The 18,402-nt window shown below is 41.9% G+C and overlaps 1 protein-coding gene across 9 annotated transcripts in view; it reads left to right on the top strand.

Moving 5' to 3' along the window:
- The first annotated feature begins 930 nt into the window (after nucleotides 1–930).
- The window catches only part of RUFY3 (RUN and FYVE domain containing 3), an 80,604-nt gene continuing 63,132 nt past the window's right edge, over nucleotides 931–18,402 (top strand). For 5 of the 9 annotated variants that reach the window (XM_058722336.1, XM_058722334.1, XM_058722340.1 and 2 more), the window contains exon 1: nucleotides 931–1,412. In XM_058722336.1, coding sequence (XP_058578319.1) covers nucleotides 1,052–1,412 — 361 coding nt within the window. In that variant the 5' untranslated portion in view covers nucleotides 931–1,051. Of the gene's footprint in view, nucleotides 1,413–16,973; nucleotides 17,864–18,402 lie in introns of those variants that run through there. The other 4 variants (XM_058722337.1, XM_058722343.1, XM_058722338.1 and 1 more) reach the window with 4 other exon arrangements.

Here is an 18,402-nt window from a genome sequence, read left to right as displayed (position 1 = left end):
TGCTAGGAAATGCAAGGATACATTCACAGAATCCAGCGTAAGAAATAACGATAATACCGCAAATTGTCTTTATTAGAGAAAGAAATGTTTACTTATGGGAATTACTGGATCAGTAATCATTGATTCAAACATTCAGAATAAAGCAACAGCGGCCAATTACTAGCGAGACGGAAGCACTATGAAAGTGAAAACTGCCGACCTATAATAGGCGCTTGCCGTATAAATTCTGATCTGTTTGGCTTAAAATGCACTCATGCGCACCCAGAACACCGGAAAACCAGGGAGTTGAAGTCAAAGCAAATACAAGATTTCTACAGGGCGCACAAGAGAGGGAACAAAAGAGGTGGTAGAAGGAAGACACCCACCTCTAGTTGCTCACATAAAAAGCTCAGGAATCAAAACCGTGAATCAACGGTTAAAGTTCTACTGTGTGAAAGGCAAATGGTACAGTTTAATACCCGGGGGGGAGGGAGGTTCCTTTTTAAAATTAGCTTTGTCTTCTTCTCCCACCCAGATCTTTGTGCCTCGGTGCTACGGCTGAAGTTAGGCTGCAACACAAAACGCCGCTAGCTATCTCGCCGGGTCTCCCACCTTTCAAGCACTGGGGAGGGCAAACACACCTGACAGTTTAAGAGGGCCGTGCCGGGGGCGGGTAAGGACGCGCACTGGGCGCCGTCTCCTCCCCTAGGGTCGGGAGGGAGGTCAACGCCGGCGGAGGGAAGCGGAAGGTGGGAAGTGGGAAGAGGAGGACGCCGCCCCCTAGGGGAGCCGCGCCGCAGGCTGGGGGCCGGGGCGGGAGGGGCGGGCGAGAGGAGGCGGCCGGTAGGGAGACCGCTCCGTCGGGCGGGGCCGTCGCACCAGCTGGCTCGGACCCCGGCGGGGCGGGCTGTAGACGGCGCGGCGGAGCCCAGACGCCGGCCCGCGGCCAAGGAGAAAGGTGGCGGCGGCGGCGACGCGGACGGGACGAGGCGGCGGCTCGCCGCCGTGACCCTCTACTCCCCGGCCCAGGCCCGGGCGCGAGTACGAGGCGGCGGCGAAGGAAGGAGCGAGCATGGCTGAGACCGCGCCGCCGCCCAACGCCGGCGCGGAAAGTTGCAGCGAGGAACCGGCGAGGGGCGGGGAGCAGCTGCTGGAGGAGCCGAGCCGCGCTCCAGCCGGGGGCGCGGACCGAGAGGGCGAGGCGGGGCCGCCGGTGGCCTCTCCTGCCGGGCAGTCGGATCCCGGCTCACCAGTGGCCGCCCCCTTCTTCCTGCTCTACCCAGGCGATGGAGGCGCCGGCTTCGCAGCGCGCCCGCCGCCGCAGCAGCAACAGCGCTCCTGGAGGACCCCGCCGTCGCCGGGCTCCCCGCTGCCTTTCCTGCTACTGAGCTACCCGAGCGGCGGCGGCGGCGGCGGCGGCGGCGGCAAGCACCGTGAGTGGCGGCGGGAAGGGGGGACTCGGCCGGGAAGGGTGCAGGGGGGCTGCCGCGGTCCGGGCGCCGGACTGTTTTACCTCGGAGTCTCCCCAGGCCGCTGGCTCCCGCCCGGCTCGGCTTCCCCTCCCCTCCTGGGCCGGACGCTCGTCCTCGCCAGCCTCCCACGTGCTCGCCGGGTCCCAGCCCCCGGTCCCAGGCTGGGTGCCTTTCCCGTAGGAGCCGAGGAGGGGGCGGCGCCCAGAGACCCGGCAGCCCCGTTGGCCCGCCTTCTGCGAGCTCCAGGCGCTGGGGCCGCGGAGTAGGTGTGGCTGCTGCGCCGCCGCCGCCCAGGCGGCCTCGGTTGCACCACTAAAATTTTTACGAGCGTTCACGCCACACCCGTAAATATCACAGATGCGTCCAAGGGATTGAGAAGAGAAATCAGGAACAGTACGCGAGTTGACATGAATGGAATGTGTGGTTTTGGAGGGGCCCCTCCCGAGATCGTATCGTTTGGCAGGCAGAGGCCTCCACCTTTTAATACCACCGCCTCGGGAGCCCCCTGAATGCAGCGGACCTCACTTTGTGCTTTATCAGTCAACAGCTGTTCATTGCTACTTGCCAGGAGCGGGGTCCTAGAGTAGGCAGTGTGTGTAAAAAGACTTGGAGGAGTGTTAAATCTGGTTTAACATGACAGGGTCTTACAGTGTGAAAATGTGGCTGAAGATACAAGGCATGCTGTAAATGCCAAGTACTTTGTTGTATGAGTTCTGAAAAGGGGGAGAAACTTGCCTAAGGTGATGAGGGAATCTCTTTCCCAGAAATAGAGCTAGAGACTTCTTTTCTCACCAGAGCAAGCCTTTTAACTGCTCTACACAACCAAGAAATCCTGACTTTGTCTTTTCTACCCCTAATCCATCCCTTATGACATTAAGAGTCAAATGTTTTCTGTGTGCATATGCTGTGATTATCATAGTTAATCCTCACATCTGTGAGACAAATAGGATGCCACGTTTTCAGATCAAGCGGAGGATCAGTATTATTGAATGATTTGACCCAAGTAACAGCTTTAGAGTAGGACTGAAGTTGACCCAGATTCCTTGCCTACCAAGCCCGTGCTCCTTAAACAAACACCAAACCTCTGAAACTGGGGGCATGGTTCTCTTAGGTTAGGAGCCATTGGGTTCAGCTGGAGGTAATAGTCCAGTGTCACCGTTTCTGTTACTTACCTAGAAAGAGGGCCAACACTGACCACTGACAAAAAGTTAGTAAAACCATAGGTTGTGTGTTGGAGTAGTATGTGCTAATCTCAAGATGGGAGTGCCTAATCAAGGTAGAAATTAGTCCTTTAATCAGTAGGGGAAGTAAAGATAATATTCACAACATTACTTTCAATTTTCTAAGGAATCTGCTTTCTACTTTGTTCTTTAAGCATGGCCTCTTTTTTCTCCTTAAAATTTTATTTCTGTGTAATCTGCTTATTAACCACATCACTATAGGATGAAGACACTCCTATCAATTCTTTATAATTCTGTAAAGGTTGTGGTACAACCATTAGTTATTTATTTATTTTAATGTTTATTTATTTTTGAGAGAGGGAGTGTGCAGGTGCATCGTGGGAGGGGCAGAGAAGGAGAGGGAGACCCAGAATCCAAAGCAGGCTCCAGACTCTGAGCCGTCAGCACAGCGCCTAACGCGGGTCTTGAACTCACCAACTGCGAGATCATGACCTGAGCAGAATCGGAGTCTCAACCCACTGAGCCACCCAGGCACCCCACAAACTTTATGGACACAGCAAATGCTCAACCGTGGAGGTGTCAGCTGTGGGGATTATCTGAATTTCAGTTAATTTACTTGATGCTTCCTCCTATTAAGGATTAGCTTCTTTTTTTTTTTAAGTATTGTTAGAAAATTAGGGCCTAAGCATAATCAAGATCAGGAATGAAGACTTGAAGCTTCATAGGTGTGATATCTTAGTCTCTACCTTACAATGCAGATGTATTGAGCAGTTCTTGTCCTGAGTTTTTATTTTTACCTTATTTTCTTTTCTTTTCTTTTTTTTTTTTTTTTTTTTTTTTTTTTTGAGAGAGAGAGGGAGAGAATCTTAAGTAGCCTCCATGTCCAGCATGGAGCTGAACATAGTCTTGATCCTGTGACAAGATCATGACCTGAGCCTAAACCACGTGTCGGAGGATTAACTGAGCCACCCAGGCACCCCACCTTGTTATTTTTATATGTACTTCAGAACACATGCATACTTGGGAAAAGGAATACTCAATAAATTAAAAGATTTTTTTGTGGCTGCCCTGCAGAGTCAATGCAGTATTACTTTCTATCATGTACAATAAAACCTTGGTTTGCAAGCCTAATTCGTTCCAGAAACATGCTTGTAATCCAAAGCACTGTGTATCAAAGCGGATTTCCCTATAAGAAATAATGGAAACTCAGATGATTCATTCCACAACCCAAAAACATTCATATGAAAATGAATAAAATACTGTAATATAATACAAAGTAACAAAGAAAATATACAATATAAAGAAGCATAAATTAACCTTCACTTACCTTTGAAAACCTTCATGGCTTGTGTGAGGGAGACCAGAGAGGAGGGTCATTGTGTAGGATGACTTTCACTATCGTTAACGGATGTTGAGTACAGTATAAATAAACTCTTGTCATATACGGTATTTAATGTGTCTGGCAAGAAGGCAGCAGAGGAAGGGGTCTCTGCATGCAGCCTGACCTAGAATGAAGCAAAGCATTCCTAAGCTTACTCTTGTTTGGAAAAGCAAGGGACCGTCCAGAGGTGCTTTGAAGTGGCAAAAAACACACTAGTGCCAGTTGTGGGCACCTTCCAACATGCAAAAATTTCTGCCAAACACTGCGGCCTGAGACCGCGACATGGGACCATACCCCACAATCCTGTAGAGAGAGAGGGAGAGAGAGAGAACCATTGGCTCAGTTGTGATCACGTGACATTCAGCATCACGTACTACTTGTATTGCAAGACATCGCTTGTTAATCAAGTTAAAATTTATTAGAACTGTTTGCTCGTCTTGCAGAACACTCATAGAACAAGTTACTCACAGTCACAAGGTTTTACTGTACTTGGATATCAGAACTCTGCATCTCCTGGCTGTTCACTTGAGCAACCTGAGGAAACAGTTGTTGGTGTTTTTTTTTTTTTTAATTTTTTTTTTTTAACATTTATTTATTTTTGAGACAGAGCATGAACAGGGGAGGGTCAGAGAGAGGGAGACACAGAATCTGAAACAGGTTCCAGGCTCTGAGCTGTCAGCACAGAGCCCGACGCGGGGCTCGAACTCACGGACCGCAAGATCATGACCTGAGCCGAAGTCGGCCGCTTAACCGACTGAGCCACCCAGGCACCCCCTGAGGAAACAGTTTTAAAAAGATTTCTCATTTCAGTTACCAGGACAGTACTTAGATTCAACCTCAGTACCCAATAAGTATTTGCCTCCTCATCACCCAGTTTTTAACTCTTGTTACTGTCTTTGCCCAAAGTACTTAATATAATAATTTTGAGGTGTTGTATATTAAGGCAATGCCATCTTTTTTATTGTAGATACCTTGATTGTATTCAGATATTTTAAAAATTAACCTTTACATTTGAGTTCAGCTTTGTTTAAATGACACTGATAAAGAATAGCAAGAATGTGTGTAGGGAACGTAGCTTAAACTTTTCAGTGTTCATAATGTGTACTATGTCAGTGTAAAATCGTGCTAGATATAATATCCTTAATATATTCATCATGTTTAAATACAGCAGGAAGGAAGGCTTCTGATTTGCTGTGTTGGATTATGTTCCTTTCTGAGTCTTTGAGTGCTAGTCTGCTAATTTTTTATGCTTCTAGCTTTTAAATGTCATAAAAATTCCTAACCATGCCTTTAAACAAACAAACAAAAATGTTTATTTTGGGAGAGGGAGCATGAGCAGGGGAGGAGCAGAGAGGGAGAGAGGGAGAGAATCCGAAGCAGGTTCCACACTGTTAGCACAGAGCCCGATGTAGGGCTTGATCTCCTGAACCATGAGATCATGACCTGAGCCGGAATCAAGAGTCAGACACTTAACCAACTGAGCCACCCGGGTGCCCCCCTACTATGCCTTTTAAAAAATATTTGATCTATAAAAACTACAAGTAACACATAAATCTATTGTCATTGTTTAAATATTTACAGTACAAGAGTACATTGAATACAAAGTGAACTTTCCTTTTGGGTAGGAGACCTACCCCCTTTTCTGAGGATACCACTTTTGAGTTTGGTGAGTTTTCTTCCAGAACTTTAGCATGCATTCACAGACATGTATGGGTTCATATTTCATGAGGCTTTTTCCCCTTTGGTGTATGACCTTCCACACCAATTTCTCATAAATTATATAAGGATCTACTTTCATGCCATGGTACAATGCTTTTAATGCTTCCCTTTTCCATCCTAACTTTAAAAGTCTTCTCATGGATGAGTAAGAGATGGCTTCTTGGTGTTGGAGTGAAGAGGCACTCCTGCTGTCTGCGTAGTTATCAGCTTCTACTGACAGTGATTCGTTTCTTCTTCCAACTCCCAGAGCCACAGCTAACATTTATGTTTAGGGCAATGACATGCAAATAAACCCACATCTCTGACTTTGTCTTTTCCATTTCCAACAATGTACCAAAACAAAAAAAAAAAAAGTTGCACTCAACAAAGAAGCAACTTTCTTTCTGTATTTGTATGTGCTGTTGTGAGATGGTAGAAGGGCTAGGAGGGGAATAGAAGGAAGAAAAAAAGTGGGAAGGAATGGTGGCATTGCTATGTCCACCCACTGTAAAGTTGAGTATAGCTAATAGTGAATGCCTTGTTGAGCCCTGGAAAGTGCAGAGAATGAGGGTTTCTGGAAACATTCACAGATGTGCTTTCTCACAGATGCACTTTAAGAACCCATGTTGAGGAAGGAACTGTCTCATTTATGTATAAATGCAGTAATGAGTAAGGGAAAAAATAGTTTTATGTTCGGTTTATACACATATATACAATATAAAGATGTGTATATTATATGTGTGCATGTATATATATTATTTATGTGTGTATATGTATATATTCTGATCTTAATTTATCTTCCATGGACATTTCTATTATTGTGTCTCTTTTCTTTTCTCATTGTTTAATAGCACTCCAGAAAACATTATACCTGGTTAGCAGTTGAATACACATTAGTTAGTTGACCTGATGTATTGCTTTTTTTTAATTTTGAAAAGACAAAAATACTCCATTCTATTTTGTAAATATAGCGGCATCTGCTCAAAACTGATAGGTATTCGGGGAAGGATTGAACAATGAGAACCTAAAAGTATTTAAGGTTCATCTTTATACTAGTAGTTTTTAGAATAGCAGATGGAGTTGTGACTTTTTTAAAGACAGCTTTTTGGTATAATTGACGTAGAGTGGCTCCTCCATTTACAATGCTGTGATCCATAGGCTTTCAGCTCTTTTCCAACTGTGTTAAGCATACTTTACCTGTGTTAAGAATCACTTTCTGATCTATTAAATGTTATTTTGTCAAGTGACAGATATAAACACCCATAGAAAAGGAAAAAAACCCTTCAGAAATGTAGCATCTTCAGACTTAAAAAATTTTTTTTTAACATTTATTTATTTTTGAGAGAGAGGGACAGAATGCGAGTGGGTTAGGGACAGAGAGGGAGGGAGACACAGAATCCGAAGCAGGCTCTAGGCTCAGAGCTGTCAGCATAGAGCCCAATGAGGGGCTCAAACTCATGAGCTGTGAGATCATGGCCTGAGCTAAAGTTGGACGCTCAAGCGACTGAGCCACCCAGGTGCCCCCATCTTCAGACAGTTTAACTGTAAGTTAGTGACTACCAGAGAACTAGAGTTTAGAACTAAAGAGTATCTAAATACAGGTGGGTCTTTTCCACCCACAGCTGCAGTGACCTGGTGAGGTATGGGGAGCTGGTTCATGCCCCCAATTCCCCCAATTCCTGCATCCTTTGGCTACAAGAGCCTGTCTGCTGCTTCCTTTCCTGATACAGCTCTTATTATCACTGCTGCCTAAATTATCACAGTTTGTCTTCCCAACCAATTTCTCCCCTTCTGCTTCCTTTCATTTGTTTTACTTACACTTCTGGCCCGGCATTATCAAAAAGCTCACACTCTGATTGACAAAACAACAATTTCAGAATATTAGATGTAATCTTTGAGACTTTGTTTTGACTGCCCCCCTCTTGATAATCGTAGGTTAATTCTTTATAGACAGAGTTTTCTATTTTCTTATTTCTGGTCTTAGCTTCATTTTGGATACTAGAGGATCCTAAAAGGCTCTCCATTAGATGAAAGAAGCTTTACTGTCGTTCTGTAATCCAAACAGCTACAAAGAAAGAATGTGAGTAGTAAGATAATAGTAGTAGTAGTTAGTGGCTACCATTTTATGGAATATTTTTATGTGCCCTGCAAAGAGCTAAAAAGTTCACATTTATCAGTACGTGCTGATTTTCATTAAAATTTGCAACAGATAGAAGAGCTGATACTTAAAAACTACTCTCTTAACAATGAAAACTGAATGGGGCACCTGGGTGGCTCAGTTGGTTAAGTGTCTGACTTTGGCTCAGGTCATGATCTCGCAGTTTGTGGGTTAAAGCCCCACATTGGGCTTTGTGCTAACAGCTCAGAGCCCGGAGCCTGTTTCAGGTTCTGTGTCTGCCCCTCCCCTGCTCGTGCTCTGTCTCTCCTTCTCTCTCAAAAATAAATAAACATAAAAAAAAATGAAAACTGAAAAAAAATGAGTCCATGTAGAACTCATATAAGTAGATGTATACAACTTATGTTTTTTGTCAGAGTATTTGGTTAAGTATCTCTAAATGACTTATCTAAATTATTGTAAAATACAAATATTCTGATAGAGTAGCCTTAGATTTGCATTTGCAAATCTGGAGACACAGATTCTGTGGTTTTAGAATAGTTCTTAACTCAAATTTTGCACCTGTCAATCACCTGGACATCTTGTTAGCACAGATTTCTGGCCCTATCCCCAGAGGTGTTTTGTTTGTTTATTTTTAGTGAGGCACAACTGACGTATAACACTACATTAATTTCAGGTATACAGCATAATGATTCAATATTTGTTTATATTGCAGTTTTTTAAGTGAAGGACAGAATGAATTCATATTCCTGCATAGTGTGGTGTCACAGCTCATGTTCTTAATCACTGTATGCTCCCTCACCAAAGCATTAAATCAGTTTAGGTAGAAAGCAGTAAGTTTGGTGAGAGAGAGAGCAGAGCAAAAGTGGCAAAGAAAGCAACTTTTGGAGCTAAAAGATTAGTATTGGCCTCAAAACATATTCACTTGACTTATTCTGTCTTGCATCTTTTTCCTTTTTGTTTAGCAGAAATCTGTGTTAAAGAGATGGAATCTTACAAAGAAGCTAAGAGAACATATTCTTCTAGTATAGGTTATAGGTAGTAAAAAGTCTGGGAGAATAACGTAGCAGGATTAACTGGATGAAATAATGATATTTTCTTGTTGTCTAACATACTTGAAAATTCCTTAAATAATTAAGTGTTGCCTAAAAGATACAGTGCCTTTTTATCATTGTACAAAAGGTAATGAGTCTCCATCATAAATTAAAGAGTCCCTATTTATGTATGTAAGTAAGTAAGTAAGCTCTACATCCAGTGTGGGGCTCAAACTCACAACCCCAAGATCAAGAATCACAGGCTCTACCGACTGAGCCAGCCAGGCGCCCTAAAGAACCCCATTTTAGGGGTGCCTGGGTGGCTCAGTCGATTGGGCATCTGACTTCAGCTCAGGTCCTGATCTCGTGGTTCAGGAGTTCCAGCCCTGAGTCAGGCTCTGTGCTGACAGGTCAGCACCTGGAGCCTGCTTTGGATTCTGTGTCTCCCTCTCTCTCTCTACCCCTCCCCTGCTCACACCCTGTCTCTCTCTCAAAAATAAACATTAAAACAAAAAAAATTTTAATGAGTTTTGTAGGATATCTGAACTGTTGTTTTTCCACCCAAACCTTATTAACATGGAAACTTCTTCCTCTAGGGTAAAGTGGCTCAAGTGTGAGCTGTAACATTTATTTTGGGAAGTCAGTAGTGTAAGATAGCATGACTTAAAATTATGAGAAAGGAAATGTTTTTAGAGTTACAGAGCGGTGGTACTTGAGAGAATATCAGTATGATCCCGCCCACTACTGTAACTACTTCCAAATAATGGGAGAGTTCATGGTCTTCCTAAAGCCCACCAGGCAAGGGCTGCTGACCAAGGTGGGTATCCCTGATTGCAGGGACCCTGTTAGTGACTGACTGGTTCTGTACTTGTTCTGTACCAAGTAGACATGACAGGCAGCATGTGTCAGAGGGAGTGGCATGGAAACTGAAAAGAAGTTTATAGGGACAGAGGTGGGGAAATTTGAAACCTCATAAAACATAGGAAAAGAGCCTGTCAGACTGTGACAGCAAGAGGCATGTAGAAAGCAGAAATTGTTTGAGCATGTTGCCTTTTAGAATACGGTTCCTCTAAGGGCGCCTGGGTGGCTCAGTCGGTTAAGCGTCCAACTTCAGCTCAGGTCACGATCTCGCGGTGTGTGGGTTCGAGCCCCGCATCAGGCTCTGGGCTGATGGCTCAGAGCCTGGAGCCTGCTTCCGATTCTGTGTCTCCCTCTCTCTCTGCCCCTCCCCCGTTCATGCTCTGTCTCTCTCTGTCTCAAAAATAAATAAACGTTAGGGGCGCCTGGGTGGCGCAGTCGGTTGAGCGTCCGACTTCAGCCAGGTCACGATCTCGCGGTCCGTGAGTTCGAGCCCCGCGTCAGGCTCTGGGCTGATGGCTCGGAGCCTGGAGCCTGTTTCCGATTCTGTGTCTCCCTCTCTCTCTCTCTGCCCCTCCCTCGTTCATGCTCTGTCTCTCTCTGTCCCAAAAATAAATAAAAAACGTTGAAAAAAAAAATTAAAAAAAAAAAAAATAAATAAATAAACGTTAAAAAAAATTTAAAAAAATAGAATACGGTTCCTCTAATTTTAGAATCTGTTTAGGGACTCTACAGGCATAAACATCTGCTTCCTCTGCCTTTTTTATGAACTTAAGAAATCTGGTCACCTGATATGAATGCCTGGTAAAGTTCTGACCCATGTCTTCCTTCCTCAAGGCCTGAGAGATGCCCCAGCATCCCCTTTGCTCACATCTCCTTTTGACTTTCCTCTACCTCAGTCCTATGAGCTTTCATCCTTACTGACTTACGCTTCATGTGATGGTAGCATTTTTCCCCCCAGAATTCTCAAGCACCTATAATGATGATAATGGCTAGTATTTACTGACTGCTTACTTTGTACAAAGTGCCATGCTAAGCATTTTACTTAACATTACTTCCGTGAAGTCTGAAGTAGTTAATATTATGATCCCCATTGTGTCAGTGAAGAAACAGGCACAGATACAAATACTATGCCAAAGTTATTCAGCTTCTAAAGGTGGATCTAGGATTCACTGTGGGCTTTCCGACTCTACATGCTCTCAGCCTCCTTCACTGCCTCCCATTACTGGAATCCCATCCTAAACTGAAGCCTCCTTTTCAGACAGCAGCAGTCCTTTAGTTCCTCATTCTGCTCAGTGAGGCCCTACTTCCTAAACGAATAAATAAATGTGAAATTCAATAGTTATGTATGTAAACAACACTGAATAGCCGTCTGTGCGCCTGTAATTGCCTGTTTTTTGTCTACTACCTTGTTCTTATGTCCCTTGTGACTAACACATAGTAGGTGCCCATTGCATGTTAAATGAATGAATCTGTTAGGTACAAGTGACTAAAGCCTGTGTTAGAATGACTTATTTGTTGGGGCATGAATATAGCTTGGTTTTGAGGAACTTGGAAGTTTTCATGGTTAAGGTGAAACAGGAGGGTGAAAATATACCATTGCAAGAGTATAGCGTGCTTTGGAGTTACATATCTACACCAACAAGTATCTTTTGAGACTGATACTTGGTAGGTCCTGTTTTAAGCAGATGTATAATGGTGTGTAAAGCAGGCAAAGTTCTCATGGAGCCCATGAGCTTTGTGAAGCTAGCTTTTTAGTTTCATTTTATAGTTGAGTAAATCAGGACAGGAGCAGGATAAATTTCCAAAGATATCTACTAAGTTGCTGGTAGCTTTACATCTGTAAATCATTACCTACTGCCACTTAGCCATGAAATCAGTTTTAGTTACTAAGATAGGAGTTAGCTCTAGCCTGATGCTGGTTAATTTTAATAAGTGAAAAGATTATGCATGGTAATACTCCTGGTGGTTTTTGTTCCTAACAAAATAATTAACTCAGGTATAATCATTTTTTAGTACTTATTATCATTCTTGGTTAATATCTACAAAGTAATACTGAGCCTTTCAAATGTATAAATCTACAATTGTAGAAATCTCAGCATCAGAGGTAAACATAATAGATTTTTGTCTGAGAGAGGGAAAGAAGTAAGAGGGACAGAAGTGGGTGGAAGACTGGAGCGTGTGAAAAAATGATCATTCAACTGAATAATCTTATACTTTAGCAGAAACATCTAGACTTTCCACCAATGTCATCATGATGGCATTTCATCAAAGAAACCCTTTTGTGCTGACAGCACCTAGTAAAATGTGGGGGTGGGGGTGGGAGAATTATTTTCTTAAATTGTAAAACTGTGATCCCAGAGACTTTGGGAAGTAGAACTTGTGAGGTTTACAAACTGATTTAGTTGCACAAGTCAGTAAGTTTTAAAAAGCACCAGTATGTCACCAATAGGAATTAGGTAATAGGAGACAACTACCTATAAAAGAAATGTGAAATAGTTTCTTACCTTCAGACCTGTTAAGAATTGGTATACCTACAAGAAATCTATTTCTGGGGGCACCTTGGTGGCTCATTCGGTTAAGTGTCTGACTCTTGATTTCGACTCAGGTCATGATTTCACAGTGGTGACATCAAGCCCCAAGTGAGATTCCCTCTCTCCTTCTCCCTCTGCTGCTCCCCCACTTGCGCCTCTCTCTCTCTCTCTCTCTCTCTCTCTCTTTCTCTCTCAAAAAAAAAATCTATTTCTGAAAAGTATTTAAATAATATTATTTTAAAAAAAATTAGAAATAACCCATACATGCTCACCAGCATGAAAATGGATCAGAAAATTTTTTACACATACAATGGAATATTACCTCATAACACAGCAGCCAAAAAGATAAATTATAGCACACTACAATGTGGATGAATCTTTGAAAATGCAATGTTGAGGGGCACCTGGGTGGCTCAGTAGGTTGAGTGTCCAACTTCGGCTCAGGTCATGATCTCACCTTTCATGAGTTCAAGCCCCATATCAGGCTTACTGCTGTCAGCGCAGAACCTGCTTCAGATCTTCTGTCTCCCTCTCTCTGCCCCTCCCCTGCTTGTACTCTCTGAAAAAATAAATATTTAAAACATAAATAAAATGCAATGTTGAGCAAAAGGCTTTCATACAGCATGAAACGCTTTCTATAAAGTTAAGATGAAGCTAAATATATTGTTTAGGCATCCATATATTCATAATAATACTTTTTTAAGTAAGGTAATGATATACACAAAATTCAGAAGTAATTGCCTCAAAAGGGGAGGCAGGAATTCAGAAGAGAGAAGGAGCACATAAATTTGTTGGTTCATTTCATCAGTTAGGCAATGATTTCATGGATATTGGTTGTATTTTTAAAGTATTAAAACTATATTTTGAAGTTTGCTATTTGAAGAAGTTCTGGAATAAGTCATTTGAGAAAATAATTTCCCCTTCATTAATCTTTTCACACTACTCACTATTAAGCGTTCTTAAATTTTTTTTTAATGTTTACTTATTTTTGAGAGAGAGAGAGAGAGGGAGGCACAGAATCCAAAGCAAGCTCCAGGCTCTGAGCTGTCAGCACAGAGCCCGATGCAGGGCTCAAAACCACGAACTTCGAGATCATGACCTGAGCCAAACTTGGACACTTAAAACCGACCGAGCCACCCAGGCGCCCCTGAAGTGTTCTTAATATGCCCAACTAAGTTAGTGGATGAGGCGGGAACTTGGTAAGATGCTTATTTCCTGCTCTTTCCTCAGAGTGGTAGTACAATAAGTAGTGTATCATCCTTTACTATGATCAGGAAGAATTTGGTTTACCCTTTGCCAGCACACAGCAGGAAAGATCTGTGCTGGGATCCCAGTTTCTCAGAAAATGCCCACATATTAAAAACCTGAACTGAATGTATAAGAGAAAGTGGAATATGTGGTTTGTAAAGTGTGAAAGCTAATAAAATTTTTTTCTTCCTCAAATCTTAAATTTGTTCAAATTCATATTTGGGAAATTTTGTGGGGACATTGCTTGTGTTATTTTGTTTGTGCTTTTTGTTTTTTGTTTTTCCTAAGTAAAATTTAATCCTTGGGTTGGAGTGCTGATTTTTCAGGGCATGAAAGAAAACATGGACTTTGGTTTGAGGGCATTAAGACAAACCTTGGAATCCCAGATCAGCCACTTGTTAATTGTGTGATCTTGGGCCAGTTACTTGGCTCAACTTTGGTTTCCTTGTATGTAAAGAGGACATACCATATCTCCTTGGCCAGATTCTTGTGAAGATTTGATACAGTATTTATAAAGCACCTAGGGGCACCTAGGTGGCTCAGTCGGTTAAGCCTCTGACTTCAGCTCAGGTCATGATCTCACAGTTCCTGAGTTTGAGCCCCATGTCAGGCTCTGTGCTGACAGCTCAGATTCTGTCTCCCTCTCTCTCTAACCCTCCCCTGCTCGTGCTCTCTCATTCTCTCTCTCTCAAAAATAAATAAACATTAAAAGAATTTTAAAGCACCTAACAGAAAATAGAGATTCAATAAACGATAGCTAGTTTAAGTAATTTTTCCCTATTGTATAACAGGGACTTTGGGCACGACAAATCAGACTTTGTCTTATAATAGTAGCTGAGTAGTCTTTAAAAGTGACTTCTGACTTTGACAGTGAATCTCATTTGCTTTGAATCAATTATAAGATGGAAAACTCAGGCTGTGTAAGCAACTAGAACATAGTATTATTCAGATCATCACCTTGGATTTGAATTTCACTTAGGCCTGTTAGTTCTGCTTCTAGGGCCACACACTATACCTCAACCCTCCTCACAACCATCTTACAAAGATGTGCCTTTATTCACAGGTAGGATCAAATGAGAAAAAAGTTCAAGGTTTGTCTCACTGATGACTTCATGTTACCTAAGCTAATATGTTTACCTAGTAAATACCCAAATGTAAAAACAGTACTAAACAACGTTTAGAATTATTTGTTAGTCTTCTACAAACAGTGCTTGTTCTCGTAGGAAATTCATTGCCTGTGAACAGTGAGTAAGTGTCCACACTGAAGACTCAAAGGTGTTTACCTGCAAGCAGGTATGACTGAGATAGTGGAAAGACAGGTTTTCCTGCTCACCCACAGTTCTTACTTCTGAAATGACTCCTAATGCCTCCTTAAACTGAGAGATAACCAGTGCAGGAAGGTTTTTCTCTCCTTGGCAGAAGTGTTAGTTGCTTTGGGCTTCCCTCCTGATATCTTCTACCTGGAGAGAAGGACCTTGGGAAGGAATGTTGACCAGGTTTTCTCTGTTTATTGACCTAGATTTTCTTGTATGCTAGTGTCTTGTAATCAATCCAAATCTGTTTAAGGTTATTAAATGCATATTGGTTGCTAAAAAGATTGTCATGGTTTGTGATAGGCTCAATTCAGATATTCATGGAACCAGGAAATCTCAAAGCATCCAGATTTTTCTTTGTTTTCACTATTCTATATTTCAAGAATGTGTCAGTGACCTACAGTCTTGGTGTTGTACGTACAGAAGCCAGGGCTCTTTGGCATTGTGATTCCAGGAACTATTCAGTGTAAGTTTAAAGATTTTAATGACTGCTTACTAGGTTATAAAGTATTGCATGGTGAAACTATAAACTGTCCCCTTTAAGCTTTAATGTATAAGATGGAAATATGTATGTCTAGAAAGGAATCGACCTATAATTAAATGTGAATGTGTTAAACGAAGACTTATGTTCAGTTTTTGGGTACATAAATTCTGCTTCTTTGAAAGGGTGATTTTGTCTTACTGCATGCCCAGTGCCTGGATCGCTGCCTGACATGTGGAATACTCTGACTGAATATTTACTGAATGAGAAAATTCGTGAATGAATAGCTTTGGGTCCAGATGTAGGATAATGTTGAAAAATTTTAAATAGAAATGAATAAACCTGGGGTATTTTGTTTTCCTTAGTAATTTGCTGATTTTCTTCCTAATTGTAAATAATCATATATGTATATGCATTTTTACGTTGTACCAGTTTGCTTTCCCTCTAACAGTATGAGAAATGCCTGTTTACCTACAGAACCTGATTCTTAGCATTTTTTCTTTGGGCTCAATCTCAAGTTAGGATGCAACATTTGTGAAATTTTAATATTATATTTATATGTAATATACATATAAAATGTCATTATAATATTCAAGGAGAATTTTTTTCTTTTAGTTTTCAAAAATCAAGGTATCCTTCTGAATGAAATTCCTAAAATAGAATAAATCGTCTTGTCATATATTTCTTGAAGTTGTAGCTTCCACCTTAAAACCAGATCCTTAAATAGAAAAAATACTTGTTTTCAATTGTCCAAAACATTTTCAAAGAAAATCGTTATCATCCCTTATCTCATTATTTATTGCAGCTCAGAAAGGAAGCACCTAACTTTTTGCTATCAAGGTATAAATGCCTCATTGGATAATACAGACATGTATGTGGGTAGGTGAGTTGGTTGGTTGGTGAGTTGATAATATATGATAATATGCCCTTAGGATGTTCCAGGATGGGAGGCTTTTTAAAAATATAACATAGTTTTATCTTTTACTTAGAAACATAATACATACTTTATGCAGAAACGTGGTAGGGGCGCCTGGGTGGCCCAGTTGGTTAAGCGTCTGACTTCGGCTCAGGTCATGATCTCAAGGTTCATGAGCCCCATGACAGGCTCCGTGCTGACAGCTCAGAGCCTGGAGCCTGCTTCAGATTCTGTCTCCTTCTCTCTGCCCCTCCCCCACACACCCTCTGTCTCTATCAAAAATAAATATTAAAAACAATTAAAAAAGAAATTTGGTAAATACAACAACTTCAAAAGCGAGGGTGGGGCAGGGGATTGCCATTAATTGGAAGGGATTTTACTTTTTTAGCATCAAGGTTTTTTTCTTGCACTTCTATCTAGTCTAAAAAGTCAGGTTTTGTACCTTGGAGAAGGAGATTGTAAATGCCTGAGAGTATGATATTTAACTTGAAAATCTGCTTTGGCTTTTCTTAAAACACCACCTTTAGTAAAGAATTTTGATAGCTAGGTATATGAGGGTAAAAGATGGAAGTGAATTATGTGCTTACTAAATTAATCTAACTGTCTCTTTCATCATCTTTGCAATGAAGTATTACCCAGTGTTAATTGTCCTCCTGTTATCTAGCCCTTTTATCCCAAAGTGAGGGAATTGATGAGGATAGGTGCATTGTGTTATGTCTGATCACAGTTTGACTAGCACAGTCTGGAAGTGGGTTGTACAGGATGAGAGCAGCAGCTTAATTGCTCTCCCTGCATCAGCAGCATCTATAAAGCATCCTGGGAATTGCTCGCCCTACGTTCAGAGCAGCTGGTCACATGAGCCTGGATTTTCAGTTCAGTTCATTAGTCAGCCATTTTGGTCAACACCCTGCTTACTGCGCACAACCAATCCTATTAGAACTCAGCATCCCGGCTCATCTGAGCAGATCCTGGAAGTGATTTCTGCAGTTCAGGATATTTTTTAAGCTAAATTGAAAATATTGGTTTATTTTTCGGGATTTTTTCGGGGTATTTTTTTTCCTGCACAAAGGAGGATTTTTCACTTATTCATTCAGAGACCAGTTTTTTAAAGCCAGCTAAGGTGGCATCGGCTGTGCAACGTTTAAAGCCTATAGCCCAGCTGAAAAAGGAGGGGGCAGGGAAGAGAAGATAAAAGGACAGAAGCTAGAGAAAACAGGCATCATTTTATTTTGCTATGTGGTAGGAACTATCTATGAGAAAAGATAGTAGAGGATTGCTTGTCTTGAACAGTTGGTTCTTAAACCGTAAGGTATTTTTCCTTGTGTTTTGTTTTAATCTCCCCCACCCCTTTTCCTGAGAGCTTTGTTTCAGAGCTTTGGATTTGGGGTTTTGGGGTAAGGAGGTTTTATTTATTTTTGTTGGGGTGAGTGTGTGTGTGTTTGTGTGTGTGTGTTGTGGTCCCAGCTGAGTCATCATGTCTGCTCTGACGCCTCCAACTGATATGCCAACCCCCACCACTGACAAGATCACACAGGCTGCCATGGAGACCATCTACCTTTGCAAATTCCGAGTGTCTATGGATGGAGAATGGCTCTGCCTGCGAGAGCTGGATGACATCTCACTTACACCTGACCCAGAGCCTACCCATGAAGGTATGGTCAGAACCCGTCCACTAGTGTCTCACCAGCATCCTCATTGTTACAGTAAGCTGGGAGGGTCAGGGAGAGGTTTCAGGAAGAACCCGTACTCTGTACTCTAACCTGTTAACAACGATGACAACCTTTTTTCCTTACCTACCACCCAGTTTACCTTCTCTACTTTACTGGGAAAAAATATTATTTCCCTGCCCCCTGAGGTATCCTTTCAAAAGATGCTGGTGCCTATTTAGAGCTCTTTGTCTTTAAGCCCCTAAAGAGAACATGTGAGGTCACTTATCACATTTGGCCCTAATTGATAATGAAAAAGCTATTAATATTGATTATATACTAAAATGTTATAGAAATTACAATAATTCTTAATAGATTAAGTTAAGACAGCATGACTTTAGGATTGTACTTGACATAGTTGAAGCACTTGAGGTGTTTTACCAAGGGATATCAGGGTATAACCTGTGAAATAGGCTATGATATCTAGAAAATAGTTGATCAAACATTATCTTTTTTTAATAATATGGACCGTAGATGAGCAGTTT

The sequence above is a fragment of the Neofelis nebulosa genome, chromosome 3, assembly GCF_028018385.1.
Source record: "Neofelis nebulosa isolate mNeoNeb1 chromosome 3, mNeoNeb1.pri, whole genome shotgun sequence".
NCBI classification, from domain to species: Eukaryota; Metazoa; Chordata; class Mammalia; order Carnivora; family Felidae; genus Neofelis; species Neofelis nebulosa.
The sequence above is the reverse complement of the archived record's forward strand: the minus strand, read 5'-3'. Positions and strand labels throughout refer to the sequence as shown.